The sequence below is a fragment of the Melampsora larici-populina genome (assembly GCF_000204055.1).
Source record: "Melampsora larici-populina 98AG31 unplaced genomic scaffold MELLAscaffold_49, whole genome shotgun sequence".
NCBI lineage: Eukaryota > Fungi > Basidiomycota > Pucciniomycetes > Pucciniales > Melampsoraceae > Melampsora > Melampsora laricis-populina.
The window spans coordinates 292698-307567 of NW_006768813.1; the positions used below are offsets into that span (position 1 = coordinate 292698).

A 14870-nucleotide genomic window follows, 5' to 3' on the forward strand; every position below is an offset into this window, starting at 1 on the left:
CCCATGCAAATAGTGTGAGTGGGCCACGGGAAGCCTGCCTGTTTCAAGCTGGCTCGCCGAACAGCGGAGCTCATCAGATATATCAATAGATACACCTTGTCTCATTAGAAGATACCCATTTATTCAAAACTCCCCAACAATACGTGATTGATCTGGCTTGCACACCACCTTGATATGCCCAATCCACCAAGTACAACTGTTGCTCATCGCGAAGCTTTTATCAGAATCAAGACGGCTCTCGAAGCTGAAGGCCTCAGCATTCCCGTCTTCATCGTGCTCGCCAATGATGAACACGCGACCTGGGATATCACTCTCACCTCCAAAAACGCCACACATCTTGAAAGAATCCGTAGCATATATCACTTCATCACCCACACGCACGAGATGTCGGTCATCAAGTTCCTTTTAACGCTGCTTCACCCTCAACATGATCAGCTCCGACAAGCTCGAACTGAATGGCTTTATGATGGAGATACCCATTGTGGATACGTTTTCAGCCTCCTCAAGGCAATTAAATCTGTTATTTACTCATTTGGCCACGGTAAAAGGAAGTGGGAAAATTTTATTTATGGCGAGGTATGATGTGCTCACGACCGTGTTTATATTATCATTGGCATTGAAACTAACCATTATTTCGAATCAGATGTGCGACCTAGAGATATACGCTCCACCTCCTAGTCCTGACTGTGTTCCAGGCCAGAGGCCTGACTCGCCTAATTGCCCTCCCTCCGATCTATGAGGTGAGATCCGCGCAATCAAACTACGTATGTTACTCTTGAATGACTCATTAGAAACTCTTGTACTATACTGACAATTTTCTGTCGGTTGGGGATTCCAGAGAAAAATGCATTTTTCTTAAGGGTCCTGCTAAGCAGCCTCTGCTGTTTGATCTTATGTTTTGTTGGTTCAATCAAAACCTTTTTGCTCGCGCAGCATGCGAATTTCATGTGTATCTATTTGGCCCCGTGCTTAGCCCCAAAAGAACTTTTTGAGATTTCTTTGTGCATGTTTGAGATAATGAAAAGCCGAGGGCGGCAAAACAAAGAGAGGGAGGCAGCGCTCTCTTTTGAATAAGAGCTCGTAAACAGTTTATTGAGGTGATTAGCGAGCAGAGGGTTTGCTAGATTTTTGCAAAAGACCCCGGCCAATCTCAGGCCAAAAAATCGTGCTTATGCGTAAGTCCCTCGTTTGAGCTGGTACGGCTCGAGGGACTTTGTTAAGTTTGGTGTATCATTCTTTCCAACTTATTTCCAGCATGTAGGAAGAACTCATGTATAGACCACCACCTTTCAAATTTCCCACGCATTTTCTTGCTAAACACTCTTTATATACATGAATACCTGAACACAATCATCCAAGAAATAGATTTCTATGACCACTTTTCGTGTACAATGCCACCGTACAATACATTGCCACCTTGATTACCAGCTCAGAGCTCTGGAGCACCTCATTTTTACAAACCTGGGCCAAAAAATTGATCAAAAGAAAATTGAAATTGACTAGTGTTTGGTAATCTCAAAACTTACATTCATCCTTACTAATCTATTCTTATGATGTCATACTAAAGTATTAGTAATCTGATCATATCTTGTTGACCGTATTCTTAAGATGTCTTTGGTATACATATAAAGATCAAGGCTCTCTCATGTGTACTTTGTTCATTTTCTCTTTTTCTTTACCGATTTCTATCTTCTTTGAGCAGGTTTGTCTCTATCTGTCATTAAGATCATTTTAATTTCGCTACTTGCTAACTAACACATTCCCTTAGCCATCTTTTGATTAAGAACACATTTATGCATCATCAACCTTGAGCCAATCTTTTTCTAGTTTTCCTTGTTAAATACACTGATGCATACATCCACCATTGACCTCTTAAATCATTTAACCATCTTTCAAAACTGGTCAGGTAAAGTATGAACCTCTCATTGAGAAATCATTCAAACTTCCCTTTCTTGAGATGCAAGATGATCTTATCATTCATAAACAAATGCTTAATTACATAGTCTACAATAAAACAATAAATAAAACGAACATCAAAACTAAACAGTAAAAAAGAAAAGATGATCCGATAAGTTTCTTCAAAGAAAACTCATCAACATAAAAAAGATAAGTAAATACGAAAAAACAATGCGATCAAGTCAGACGAAAAATAAATTATATAAAGAAGACAAGAAAAATCAAGAGATGTGATGAAGAAAGGTTTCTAAGTGAGATGTTTGATATTCGAATGAATATCTTCACTTTGATGAGTTTGATTCGAATTTGAAGCTTGAAGCATAATCTCATTAGAATCTTCACTATTCCGATTATTCTCATGATGATGTGATCCATAAGTTTGATTAGCAACAGGTAAGATAGGTGAAGATCGGTCTTTAGGATGAAGTCTTGGTGAATAAGGTTTATGAGCTTCTTCAGTGAATAAGGATGGGTAATACATCCGGTAACCGAACCATGCTATTAGCATTCCTAGGAGTCCTCCTACGAGCACGTCTTGCCACTGTGAAAACCCAAAAGACATGTTAGTGTTTATCATTTGGTGAGAAAAGTTGGAAGTGTTTGACTGACATGATGACGGTAATCCATTGTACGAGAAATCGAAATCAGAGCAGCTCCAAGTAAAGGACTAAGTGCTAACCAAGCTTTAAGTGTATGACCTTTCCGATCAAACAAATGAAACTTTCCCGCAAGATAAAGTGATAGATAACCAAGTCCACACCAAGCCGTACTAGCATGACCCGAAGGAAAACTCCTGAACCCATCCATCAAGAGTCTTGAATCTAATGAAGTGGTACAGATCGATTCATCACTCAAACCGATTGAAGCATTCATCACATCTGATCTAGGTTGACATCTGTCTATAAAATCGGGTCGGGGTCTGCCCACTGTGTTCTTGATGGCTGTCGTGAAGGCCCAGTTTAGAGAAAGAGAAAATGCTAGGCCTAGAAGACCGTTATGAGAATCCCAGAAAGATCGTAGTAGACCTTGACTGCAGGTGATGATTAATACTATAGGAATCAGGATAGAATAGATTGCTAAGTGGAGGATAGGTACTCGTTCGGTTTCGGCATGGGTATGACGGATTGAGGTGTCGTTTAGATCAAACTAGAGGAGCAGAATGTCAAAAAGATATCAGTAAGCAGGGTTTTGAACAAGGTCTGCATGTTGGAGCTGTTAAGCGTTTCATGATGTGGTACCTTCTGATTTTGGAAAACCTACTTGTCTATGAAAACCATTAACATCACCAGTGAAGTAAAGTCCGACGCATAATGCAATGATGATGATCCAATCTGAAAATGCAGATATAAATCTTGAGGTTAGTTAGTTATTTGGATGTTTAAGCGAGAATCAAGAAAGAAAAAGGAAGAACCTGGAAGATAACTGCGTAAAAGGTTTAAGCGTCTTTCTTTGGTAGTTTGACGAGATAAGTTTTGATGACGATGTCGAAAGAGAGCTTCTGGAAAGATACCGAATCTATCTTGAGATTTAAATTGATTTGAATTAGAACGATTTGGTTGAGGTCGAGACATTGATCAAATTCGAAGGATGTAAATTGTTGTGTTGATGGATAATTGATAAATTTGAGATTTGTATGAAATTTTAATCGAAGGGAGGTTGATGACTTTTAAAAACAGAAGATTGAATGTTGTTATTGAGAAGCTTCATCGGTAGTTAAGGCTCTGGTTGATGAATTCAATTTGTAGTCTATAACAAGTAAACTAACTCAATCAACTTTCTTCAATTCAAACTCAAAAGCAGGAGAATCAGATTGATGTTGAGCATCAGAGTCCAGACTCTGATCAAAACTTGAAGCAGTCACTCAAAACAACCTATCAATCATTCAAGTTCAATTCATTCAACTCCTTAAACCTTTCTCAACGACCGATTCTTGATCGCAAGTCAGATGATGTACTTATCATATGTAATCAGATCTTAAAGTTTGAACGGCAGTCCAGTTGTGCCGAACGAAGATGCTCATTTGATCCTACTCATAAAGGCAGTGTAGCAAGGTCGATCCGGTGACTTAAAATCGTAGAAAGGAGGAACATTTTGAGCCAAGACTTTAGCACTGCTTTGGCACACTCAACATCGCTTTGCTTCAAATCTCAACCAATGATGTTAAACTTTGAATTTTCTCTTCTCTCCTGTTACACTCTTTTTGTTTCAAGTTTCTTGGAATAGATAGACCTCAAACGGGACCTGATCGGGATCATCATTGATCATCGCGAAAGAATTGCGAGCATGCAGAGTTTGACCAAGAAAATAATCTTACCTTTGTAGGTTAAAAAATGGCTGAGGAACTTGTACTCCCCCCCTCTCATTTCTGATTTCGAGCTCTGATGATTGTGCTGGAGTCACAAGGACTATCTTGGTCAAAAGCCTAGAAGCAGGCGCGCAAGAGCTCACAAAAGAATAAATGAGTCTGTCTGTTATTGATCATGCTTCGCGCTCAACTTGTATCGATATGTGACTCAAGGTATAAAACTCGATTGGGTGTTGAGGCAGCAGTGTAAACACACAAATCCCATGTCCTTGTTTTTGTGTCTGAAAAATCTGAGCGAGCTAAGTAAAAATCGGGCAAGACAGACCTGCATACCAGCCATTGAGAATGACAGTCTCACAAAAGAGCTAAAATTTAAAATAGATCAATGATAAACCCAGAGTTGGTTTAGCAACCTTTTTAGAATCACACCGTTACATAAATCCCTCTCTCTATGGTTGTTAGCTTTAATAATGAATACCCAAGTATGAACAGGTAGAAGCTAGCTTGTCGTGTTGCAATTCGAATCTCTGTTAGATTCATCATGGGTCAGTTAGTGACAGATAAGAGTGACTTTCCTGATTTTTCAAAGAAGTTCATCTTGATTGATGAGGGAGCTACTGACCTTGGAAAGTTGGTTAGTTTGTGGACACATTATAAGCAATTTGAGATTTTTTGGCGTCTGGCTCCCAAGTGGTACTTGTGCAAAATTGTAGAGTAGCTCATGAAACGCTGAACTTTGGTTGGTTTCTCAGACTCAGAGAGATAGCTGGAGCCGGTGACACATTGCAAAAAAAGCCAACGGGTAGTCTATCATTGCATATCCAGTCGACATTCAGGAAGCATTCATTAGGATCCAATCATTGTCTTCCACTAGGCAATGATAATAATTTTAATCACAGGTTCTAATCTGCGACATACCATTGAGGAAAAGAGCCACAAACGACTTTCACTCAATGTCAAAATTAGGGCTCGTTGATAGGACGCACATAGGCGTAAAGTATTCAAAAAGTGATACACACAGCAAAAAGATGAGATTATTTCAGGAGAAAGGCAAGTGGAACACTCGGTTATGAAGCGCAGTTCCTCAAGGAAATTCTTTTGACATTACTATAGAGATGCATTAACCCGTACCAAGTGATAAATAAGGCAATCTTTCAAAACATATCCAGATGGTGGTATATATATTGTTATCCATATACACCACTAAAGGGTTGTGACGTGAATTTCACGCGGAATTTGTTTGCAGAGGGATTCCGCGTGATATTCACGTGGTCAGTAAGTGTGTCATGTACACGCGCAGTTGGCACAGCTCACAAACGTAAGTACCGACGCTCGGAACACGCAAATGTCTCATAGTGGTGGTGTGGACACTGCGTGAGCTCGTCGCGTGCTCAACTCCGCAAGTGTTCACGTGGAGGTTTCACAGGTTCAACACGCCACACTAATGGGGTAGGTACGTGGGTTACTTGGTTCACCCGCGCGCTAAAGTATGGAAAGGGAACACAATTGGAACCATTTTCATCACAATACCTCGCGATGCTTGTTGTACGGTAGGGTGAGCAGGTGCAAAAAGGTCCTTTACATCGATTAAAGAAACTCTCGGCCATCTTTGCAACAACACAGGCTTTTGATTATAGCGTTCAAACTATCTACACTGGGGTTTGATCCTCCTCCTGGAAATCCTCCTCCATACCCTGATTGCCAGACCCCCCCGACACATTACCATTACTCGAGTTCGCTGCTGCTAGCACTTGGTCCACAAAGGGTGGTGGAATTGTTCCGGAGGCTTTGATAGTCGCCCATGTTTTCTTCCCAGTAAAAGTCTCCCGGTCATAACGGGCAATTTGGTCAAAGTACCTGCAAGACAAGCAAGTCGGTCAGTTCAGGTTCCACTTGCTAGTGCGAAATTAAACTTACAAGGGCACATCACTGTCAGGTCTTGCGCGAAGATCAGCCAGGGCCTCGTCCATAAGGGTCCATTGGCAGCGCTTTTTGTTTGCAGTGTGATCGAGGTAGCTGAAAGCTGTGACATATCGCTAAAATACGGTGGACCGTATCAGTCCCATATTCCAGGTCATGAACACCAAGAAAGCTTACCATGAAGATCATCCTCTTCACCTTAGCGCGCCCCAAATGGGCCAATGCATCATCGTCTTTCAAAGCTTTTACTGCGGGAAAAAACATTCGGGCAACCTGAGGAATTGATAGTCAGAAAGGTTTACAAAAGTTAATTCTCAAGACATCGACTTTACCTGCAGTACAATCGATTTCGAAGCCGGTACCTTGAGTACACTTCCCTCAGCAACACTCAGGATGTTGGTGAGAAGCTTGATTGAAGAAAATCGAATTGATCAGCAGCCTGGTCACATTGGCTTTCAATGTAATCAGTATCAAACTAGAGAATACAGTCACTTACCGCCGCGCGTACCTTACTACGCTGGTTCTTCAAAGTGTCCTTGATGAATAAGTACATCGCGGTGCCCGGAACACAACCCTCGCCTGCAACGTAATCACAAGGGCCATGATCATCTATATACTCAGGCTTGAGACCTTGGAGATAATTCTTTGAGAATTCGGATCAGTTAGTGACTTTTGAACGAAAGTGGAATCAATATGTGAGTGACAGCCTTACTTACAAATGTGAGAATCTCTAGACTTTGTACTATAGTGGTGTGATCTCCAGCGACCGTCTTGCTGTAAGCCTGAAGGTCAGCTCGAAAGATGAATTCGGTCACCTGCGCTTTAAAATCGTCCTGTTAGGGTTTCACAGAAGAAAAATTGAAGTCGATTCTTAGGATGATGCAATGGAAGTGGATAACAAAGAGAGATGTAAATAAATACCACTCACTCGAATGACTTTTCCCGATACCCACTTTGACCCAGATGAAACTTTTGATTCTTGACATAAAAAGACCAGGTAGGAAAGCATACCTAAATACTCTTCACCGGGCAGTGTGTTCTGCCCGATGAAGAATATGTGGATTTAGTTTACGCAATCAAATGAGAGAAGAGGGTGGGTACTTACATCGTACATCTTCTGCAATACCTCTTGATTCTCCTTTGTGAGTTTCAGAAGATCAGCATATTTCTTCACACTGGCGCGGCTTGAGGAAGGGCGAGACGGGGCAGCAGAGGCAGGCGTGTTTCGTGGCAGAGGCGGACGGAACAGTGTAGCCGGAGCGGTCTGGGGTGAGTCATTTGGCCCGGAGATCGACATCGCGCTAGATGCTGTTAGGCGAAACAAGGGATTTACAACAACGAGGATAGAGGTAAGAATGTTGATAACTGATAAAGAGCAACAAAACCACTTACGTCTTAATGAGGTTTCGTTGGGTGGTCGGCCACCGCTATCATCATGATCATCGACGTGCATGTCTTCTCCAAAGAGATCATCCCAATCGCTCATTAGTCACAATCTTCTTTGTTCAACTGTGTAAGAAAAACGGAAAGAGAAATATGATCAAGATCAGGACGAAAGGAAGTGTATGCAATAAAATGGAAATGATTTGAAAAGGTGAATTCGTCTCCTACATGTCCACTCTGGCAGAAACAAAAATTTTAAGATCAGACTCTCATCAAGGGTTCTGGATCAAAAGAAGGAAGGTATTTCTTACAGATGATAAAAAGAAATCAATTATCGATCAAAGATCTTGTCCAAAGAGTTTTGTTCAATTTGAAATAAGTTAATTGATTGTTAAAAATTGAAAGTTGATTGAATAAAGTTGAAAACGGATTTGATTGCCTGCGGAAAGTTCTTGAGAGAAAGAGACAAGAACCTGGCTTTCGATCGTGGTTTTTGTGAAAGGAGCCAAATATTAAATCCCTTGACCAAATGAGTTTCGATGGTGAGCAATGCAAGAATTTTTCGAAAGGAATGTGATGGATGACACATTTGTCACGTACCTGATCAACGTTCCACACTTCTCGCTCGCCTCCTGCCTCCCCCTAAGGTGCTCTGTGGAATGTGGCCCTAAGAAACCCACCCAAATTCGAAGTTTTGGAATCCATGCATTTCCAAAGTGCCAGATTCCGATCAAGTTCATGTAGAAGGAGACTTCCTCACCAGTGATTGCCAGATTCAACGTGTGGAGATCCGTTTGAATGGTGTTGGCGCAGGGAGTTGTTGAAGTTGATGGTTTGGAAGGGAAAGATTGAACGAGATCGGACTTGCTGGGTTGAACGATTGACGCGAGCCAGGGGTGGTTTTTTGGAAGGTGTGAAAGTCTTAAACAGTGTGGGTGACATGTCACCCGCATCAAAATATTACTGCCTTTGAGTGCGTTCGATATCATTCAGATGGCAACAAGCTCAGTGCTTGTTCTCTTTCCTTACACAAGAAAAAAAGTGAAGAGATGAAAGAGCAAATGTGTGTCTTGGATGTTGAAGAACCAAACACCCCTCCTAGCATGCTCCGGCAAGCTAGACGTTTCTCAAACCCCTCGTCAAACAACGAAACAATGGATACAATTGATGTGCCGCTTCATGTAAGTGCCCCAAAGACCTTTGATTTCATTCACTCCTGATTGCTGATCAGGAGCCACCAGCTTTTGATTAAGATTCTGGCAACTCGATTCTTTTTGGAGGCCAAAAAAACAACTTACGCTCCTCTCAATGACCAAGGAACTCTGATGCCCAGTGTTGAGTGGACAATAATGGTGAGTGTCATGTCATGAATAAACTTTCCAGGCGCTGTACTGCGATACCCACAGGTTTCTTTACACTCGGCAGGCTCAGCTGTGGCGGCTAGCAAGGAACAAATGGTTCGAGGCCACCTTTCCAGTTGGATTTGATATCACCAATCGCAAGCTATCATTGGAGTTATTCACCAAAGTAAAAAGGTTGACTCCAACGATCAGAACGAAGTTTCGAAGATTGGTTAGTGATTTTCCTTGGTAGACAGCGAATCAAACAGTAATATGATATGTCCCTGCAGGTTCTCCTGAATATTGCTTTCCCAAACGCGAAAAATCCAGCTATTCCATGTCTCCAAGTACTGTTGCTCAAGGTGGGTCAGGATATAATTTGGAAGAGTTTTTTGAAGTCCCTTGTTTTTACGCACGTTCTTCTGGTCCAAATAGATCAAAAACCATCCATTTGGCAGATATTACTCCATGAAAGAAGACGACATCAATCGTATAGCATTGATTGTGAGTGCTATTTCTTTTGTATGTGATTTGTTGAATAATGCTGATGGAAGCTCGTCTTGCCCAAAAGCGCTTGATCGGGACGGATTTGGTATGTGGTGCAGACTCAACTGACACTTCGATAGATCAATTATGGCCACTTGTGGATTCAAAGATCCAGTGGATCACGACCAACCTTCCGAATCGAAATCAAATCAGGCAAGTCATTGTCACAAATAAGCGTGCTTTTATCAATCATTAACCTTTTCTCGGGGTAGGTATCATGAAGCCATCCGTGAGATAGATCGGCGTCTATTTGACAACGTGCGCTCCATTGCCCAGGTCGACAAAGAGGATATGGCACTTCTCCAAATTTTCAGGGCATGGGAGCCAGTCCCTATTTGTACCGACTCCCCAAGTGTGATTAACACTGGGGTTTTTTCATTTGTATATACGCACTCCATCAAAAAACCTACAGTATGTGTCCTTTAAAAAAGGCAATTCAAAATGGGCTTTATCATTGAACTTCGGCGTGAAAGTCAATGATAACAATGCTTATAATGGGAGTATAATCATTTTACGAACAGACTTGTAATCACCCTAGGTTTCTTGATTGACCGCAAAAAGTAGAAACATGTTGTCAAGTATACACCATAAATTAGACCGCAATTTCCCCCAACTGATCTTCATCTTCTGGCAAAAGATCATCAATAGGATTGTTTCCAAGACCTTTTGGCGGACATCTCTCCAACCACGCCGAAAGGCCTTTGTTGACGGAGTCTTCCCATTGACCTGGGGTGACTTCGGCCCACACATGGTCAGTCACGCTTCGGTGAAACTCTGACGAGTAGTGAGCCCCTGCATTGATGATGAACGAGTTGAAAGTCTGGTGAGTTACTTCAGGTCTCTTATTCTGTGCGGCAGTGCGTTCAATGCGGAAAGATCTAGTTTTTGTGATGGCACATTTTGCGTCGTGGCAGTTGTGCTGCACATTGAGTACACATGATATATTCTGTGTTTCAAGCACGTCAGTTTGAAATCAATATAAGTAAGAACTTGAGATAGACATACATTGGTGTCAATCCAAGCATGCTGATTAGTTTCTTTGACTTCTCTCATACCGTAAAATGGGTGTAGTCCTGCGGACAACTTTATTTTCTTCACTTGAATTAAAATCACATTAGATGTGACCTGGTGCCAAATTTCAGTCACACGTCCGATCTTGATGGGTGATGTTGCCTTGCGGTCAAAATCAATCTGTTTGTCCGCATTCAACTGTGTGTCAAAAAGGGATTCTTCAAATCCTAATACAGGATTGAGTATGAGTGCAATTACCAATACAAAGGTCCCGCTGACCACTTTCCGCCCGTCTTCTAGTACAGCCTGAAGACCTTTTCTCCACTGCGCATCCGGCCATCGGCTACACAGTTCGTTGGGTGGCTTGTCATCATCAACCCTGGACTTGTTTGTTTTTGAGTCTGAGCCAAAAATTGGGTCAGTGATGTTCTCAAGTACATAAGTACAATAGCATATGCACACTCACATGTTACCTTCACTTTGTCTTGTGGTGTGGGTGAAATAGGTAGGTGCAGACCTAGCGAATGGCGAATCTCTTTTTCTTTGAAGAGGTCCCGGAACAATTTTGAAGCAGTTGTCCGTATCCTAAGTTTTTTATCAAAGAAAGAACCCACCGAAATGAGCATGCGTGCCAGTCTCTCGTTGTTGAACCTGTTAGATATGTCTTTGCCAGGGGCGTGGTGATTGGATTTTACAGATGCCACCCGAGTCGGACCGTTGTGAGCCTCCATTTTGTCGGTGAGAAAAAGACTTGGTGGTCCAAAGCGGTCAACTGATTGATGTAGGTGGGTAAGCATGTGGAATTTTGGTTTGTTTGTCCATTGGGCGGTCAGAGCAACAAGTCGGTTCAAGAATTGAGCCACAACAATCTTGAGATCGGAAACATATTGTTGCTTGTTGAAGATGTGGGTTTGAAATATGTATGATGCCAAATGGACCAAAGCAATCCAACAGTGTCGATAGTCATCAGGAAGAAATTCAAATAAAACAAATGGAGCAGCCTGCAAGACCACACGGAAGTCTTTTCCAAGGAGGCTGTTTGCATAATGAACCATATTACGCGGCTGGATGGGTGCACAATTCAAGCCTTCAATTCCAAATGATTGCCACCGGCCAGCAATCGTGATCAGTTCAGTCGGGGATAATTTTGAGATCACGTCACGATACATATATTTAGTAACTCCCAGTAGAACAACATGTAGAGATTCAACTGGGGTGTCCACATGACCATCAAACCCTGGAGAAGATGTGTAAGCCAAAACAAACTGAAGATATTCAATAGTTAGAGAGCACACACCAGTCAAACGTAGAAATGGATTGAACATATGTTCGCCAAATTTATCCTCCAAACTTTGACAGTGACGAATGATGTCCTGCTGGGACATTTGATCTTCTTTTGATTTGTGCTTGTTTGAGCGGTAGAGCTGCTGAGCTTCTTTTGCAAACGGTAGATTTAAAGAGTCACGAGTTCCATATAATTTTGAAAGATCATCAAACTGTTTAATGCTTTTTGGGTTTCGTGTCAACTCCCACAAATGCTTGGTCTGTTCTCGTGTGCGCGCCCAGTTGCGTATTGGTCGAGAGGCCTAGAGCCGCATTAGAAAGTTAGAACATTCACACAAAGGTTGTTCAAGAAAAAATCTCACGGGGTTCCAATCTTGATCAATTCCAACAAACTGCTGAACATATGTGTCCGTTTGCTTATCAGCTCGGGATTCGACTGTCAAGTTGCATATCCGGCAAGGTGATAAAGTTCCAGAGGGGTTCGTGGTATTTGTAATCTCAGCGTGCATAGGAGAGTCACCCATGTGGCATAGGATAAACGGTAAAACAAGCACATCTTGCTGTATGCTACAATCGTAAGCTGAAAACCCCGTCAAAGCGGCTTGACAAGTGCACAAAATTTGTCTCATCAAATTACAAAGTCAAGAAGGACACATTGGGGTGATAAATGAAACTAAGGATGCACTTCAATTCATCCACTATCTGGTCGCCTTGCTCCAAAGCACTTGCAATGTTTGATGTGCACAGCGAGTGAATGTGATACTCCTGATTTGTGAATTTTGGTATCAAGCCGCCCAAGGAGAAGTAGAATGACATATGTTTATTCCATTTTTTTGAGATATTACCTGAAGTATCGTCAGAGTACAGAACTATTGGTACACTTTGAATGAGCATGTTCTTTGCTTTAGATCGCCAAGGATTTGGGAGATCCACAACTCTCACACCTTTCTCCGAGCGCTCTATAAGAGGAGATTTTGTTCAGCTTAATGTGATCAGCTAAGGAAAGACCAAAGCACAATTATTGTTTGCAAACTCACGCAGTAAGCGAGTGTTCAGCAATTCTGACCATTTCTGACCATTCCACAATTCTATTTGCAGGAATGATGTTGCGAATGTTTGGACGTTTACATCCAAAAATATATCCGAGTCAAATCTTGGCTTTGCAGGAATCAAGAAATCACAAGTCCCTTGAACCACCTCTAACTTCAAGCACTTTGCACGGATAGCCAACTCATCTTTATAAAAAAAAATTGGAACAACCACACGCGAGTCTTCCAGCTGGGTGGGTTCATATATGTAAAAGTGTTCCCCTTCTACATTAACCATGGGTACTCGAAGACTTGGAGGCAGGTCTTCACGCCACTTCTTTGATTGTGAATAACGGTCAACCGTGACCCCTTCGTCTTTTTCAGGGAAAAATTCTATATGAGGGCCAACTTCTGGGTTACTCAGCTCCTAGTAATTCAAAACCAAATTAGTTAGATCCACAATAAGCGGATTTAAAAACAAGAAACAGGCTCACTTGTGATATGATATCACAAACTGAGAGTGTGAAACATGGGTTCCCAAGCGGGCTTATGCTTTCCAACACCCGCAGGCCAAGGCGATCCTTGAGGTCGGTGCGAACATTCTTGATGTGGCCTGGAATTGGTAGACTTTAGTATTATACTTGGTCATCAAATCGAGATAGCCAAATTGTTGTACTGACCCAGATCTGGCAGATCCACTTCAAGAATTCTCTTCAAAATAGAGCGGATGCGGTTGTACTCTGCGGTAGACATTAAGTTTCGCCCGGTGCCCAACATCAATAGAGCAGCAGCGTGCTGGAGTTCAAACAGAAGTGTATTGTGCAAAGTCAGCACTTATCAAGTCCAACAACCACAACAGGCGGACAGGCGAAAAAATCCACCTCTGCCTTTCGTAAAGGGTACCACGGAAGCCATGTGTCTGTGGCAGCCGGTTCGGATTGAAGCTCAACCGTTGGCCGTGAATCGCTTTCGGCATCCGAACTGTTGTCAAGAAAGTCTTCTAGGTCCAGACTGGACCTAGATCGAGAATGGTTAAATCCAAAGTCGATCGGATGCGAGGGATCATATAATGATGCCAGCTCATCAGAGCTTTCAGCCAGGCCATCTTCAAAGATATCCATGTCATTATCTTGGATATCCGCTGGCGTATTTTCCTCCTCAGGAAACATCGAACCTGACGATGTAAAAGTGTTCGCAAGGGCGGTTCGAGAGCCTAAACCCTGAGGTGCCGCGGCGGGCTCAGACGCAGAGACTCTTTCCAGCTCGACTCGTACTTGGTCAATATGAGTTTTTAATTTGCTGTGTTTGATTTTGTCTTTGAAGGTTCGTGCGGTACATAATTTACATGTCCACTGTCCCTCGTTTGGACCAGAAGTTGTTTGCACAAAGTCTAACGCACAGAGTAATCAGAAATTTGGATCGATCATGATCAAAACAATCGAATTGATACACATGTGACCGAGAGTGAAGGAAGAAAACCTCACATTCATCTGAGGTTGCTTGGGCCGACAATACAAAGCGCATGGTGGAGTATCTGATTGTGAGTGGTATCAAGACGATTGTGCAGAGTTTACTGAATATCAGATATGATCACGAAGAGTTTCTTTTCGAGATGGCAGTCTGCGCGACAGTGAAGATATCTTCGCCGTTTGGAGACTGAACGTGTCTTCTGACACGTTCGATATGATATCTCCGTATGCTTCTCATGCATCGGAGATCCTTTTGAAGGGCATGGGGATCGTCTGATAACTATCTTGGGGACGTGATAATTATGGCAAGATCATGTCTCTCGGAAGCGTGTTTGGGTTTCATAGCGGTTGCGTGGGGTCCGCGGCTATTAGCCAGGAGCTTTGATTACGGAGACGACACATCTCAGCTCCGCGTGGTGACAATGGAGCGGCCTCAAATGCCGTGGACTATCGGTGGAGCTCGCGAGATTGAGACGATGCGATGTTTGCATGTAACTTAGACGAGACAATGTTCGTGCAGGGGTCGGGTTTCTAAAAACCCCTGACTACACGTCAATTTGCCCAAAAACCCTTTAGCGGTGTAGGAAACCAAGACACTCAAAAATGAAAAAACGCCAACCGAAGAGGC

At 42.4% G+C, this 14870-nt stretch overlaps 5 protein-coding genes across 5 annotated transcripts; 2 read left to right on the forward strand and 3 right to left on the reverse strand.

Annotated features, from left to right (window-relative positions):
* Positions 1-174: 174 nt before the first annotated feature.
* MELLADRAFT_110976 (uncharacterized protein) lies at positions 175-739 on the forward strand (the record flags this gene model as incomplete). The annotated part of the gene is made up of 2 exons (XM_007415190.1): positions 175-576; positions 644-739. 2 exons carry the CDS (start codon positions 175-177, stop codon positions 737-739), a joined length of 498 nt encoding a protein of 165 aa, XP_007415252.1.
* Positions 740-2203: 1464 nt separating this feature from the next.
* On the reverse strand, positions 2204-3700 carry MELLADRAFT_50083 (uncharacterized protein; the record flags this gene model as incomplete). The annotated part of the gene is made up of 4 exons (XM_007415269.1): positions 2204-2497; positions 2566-3102; positions 3217-3287; positions 3368-3700. 4 exons carry the CDS (start codon positions 3525-3527, stop codon positions 2204-2206), a joined length of 1062 nt encoding a protein of 353 aa, XP_007415331.1.
* A 2118-nt stretch (positions 3701-5818) lies between these two features.
* MELLADRAFT_79010 (uncharacterized protein) lies at positions 5819-8390 on the reverse strand (the record flags this gene model as incomplete). Its single annotated transcript, XM_007415268.1, has 12 exons — positions 5819-6118; positions 6179-6297; positions 6359-6454; positions 6514-6588; positions 6678-6824; positions 6898-7014; positions 7110-7220; positions 7287-7489; positions 7574-7692; positions 7795-7801; positions 7876-8084; positions 8165-8390. The coding sequence occupies 9 exons, from the start codon at positions 7665-7667 to the stop codon at positions 5911-5913; spliced, it is 1170 nt and encodes a 389-aa protein (XP_007415330.1).
* A 223-nt stretch (positions 8391-8613) lies between these two features.
* MELLADRAFT_67061 (uncharacterized protein) lies at positions 8614-9979 on the forward strand (the record flags this gene model as incomplete). The annotated part of the gene is made up of 9 exons (XM_007415191.1): positions 8614-8745; positions 8806-8916; positions 8990-9136; positions 9195-9266; positions 9340-9408; positions 9476-9496; positions 9531-9607; positions 9663-9819; positions 9863-9979. The coding sequence occupies 9 exons, from the start codon at positions 8614-8616 to the stop codon at positions 9977-9979; spliced, it is 903 nt and encodes a 300-aa protein (XP_007415253.1).
* A 2725-nt stretch (positions 9980-12704) lies between these two features.
* Positions 12705-14297, reverse strand: MELLADRAFT_92137 (uncharacterized protein; the record flags this gene model as incomplete). Its single annotated transcript, XM_007415267.1, has 6 exons — positions 12705-12727; positions 12783-13200; positions 13268-13386; positions 13454-13568; positions 13655-14163; positions 14258-14297. 6 exons carry the CDS (start codon positions 14295-14297, stop codon positions 12705-12707), a joined length of 1224 nt encoding a protein of 407 aa, XP_007415329.1.
* Between the last annotated feature and the right edge of the window lie 573 nt (positions 14298-14870).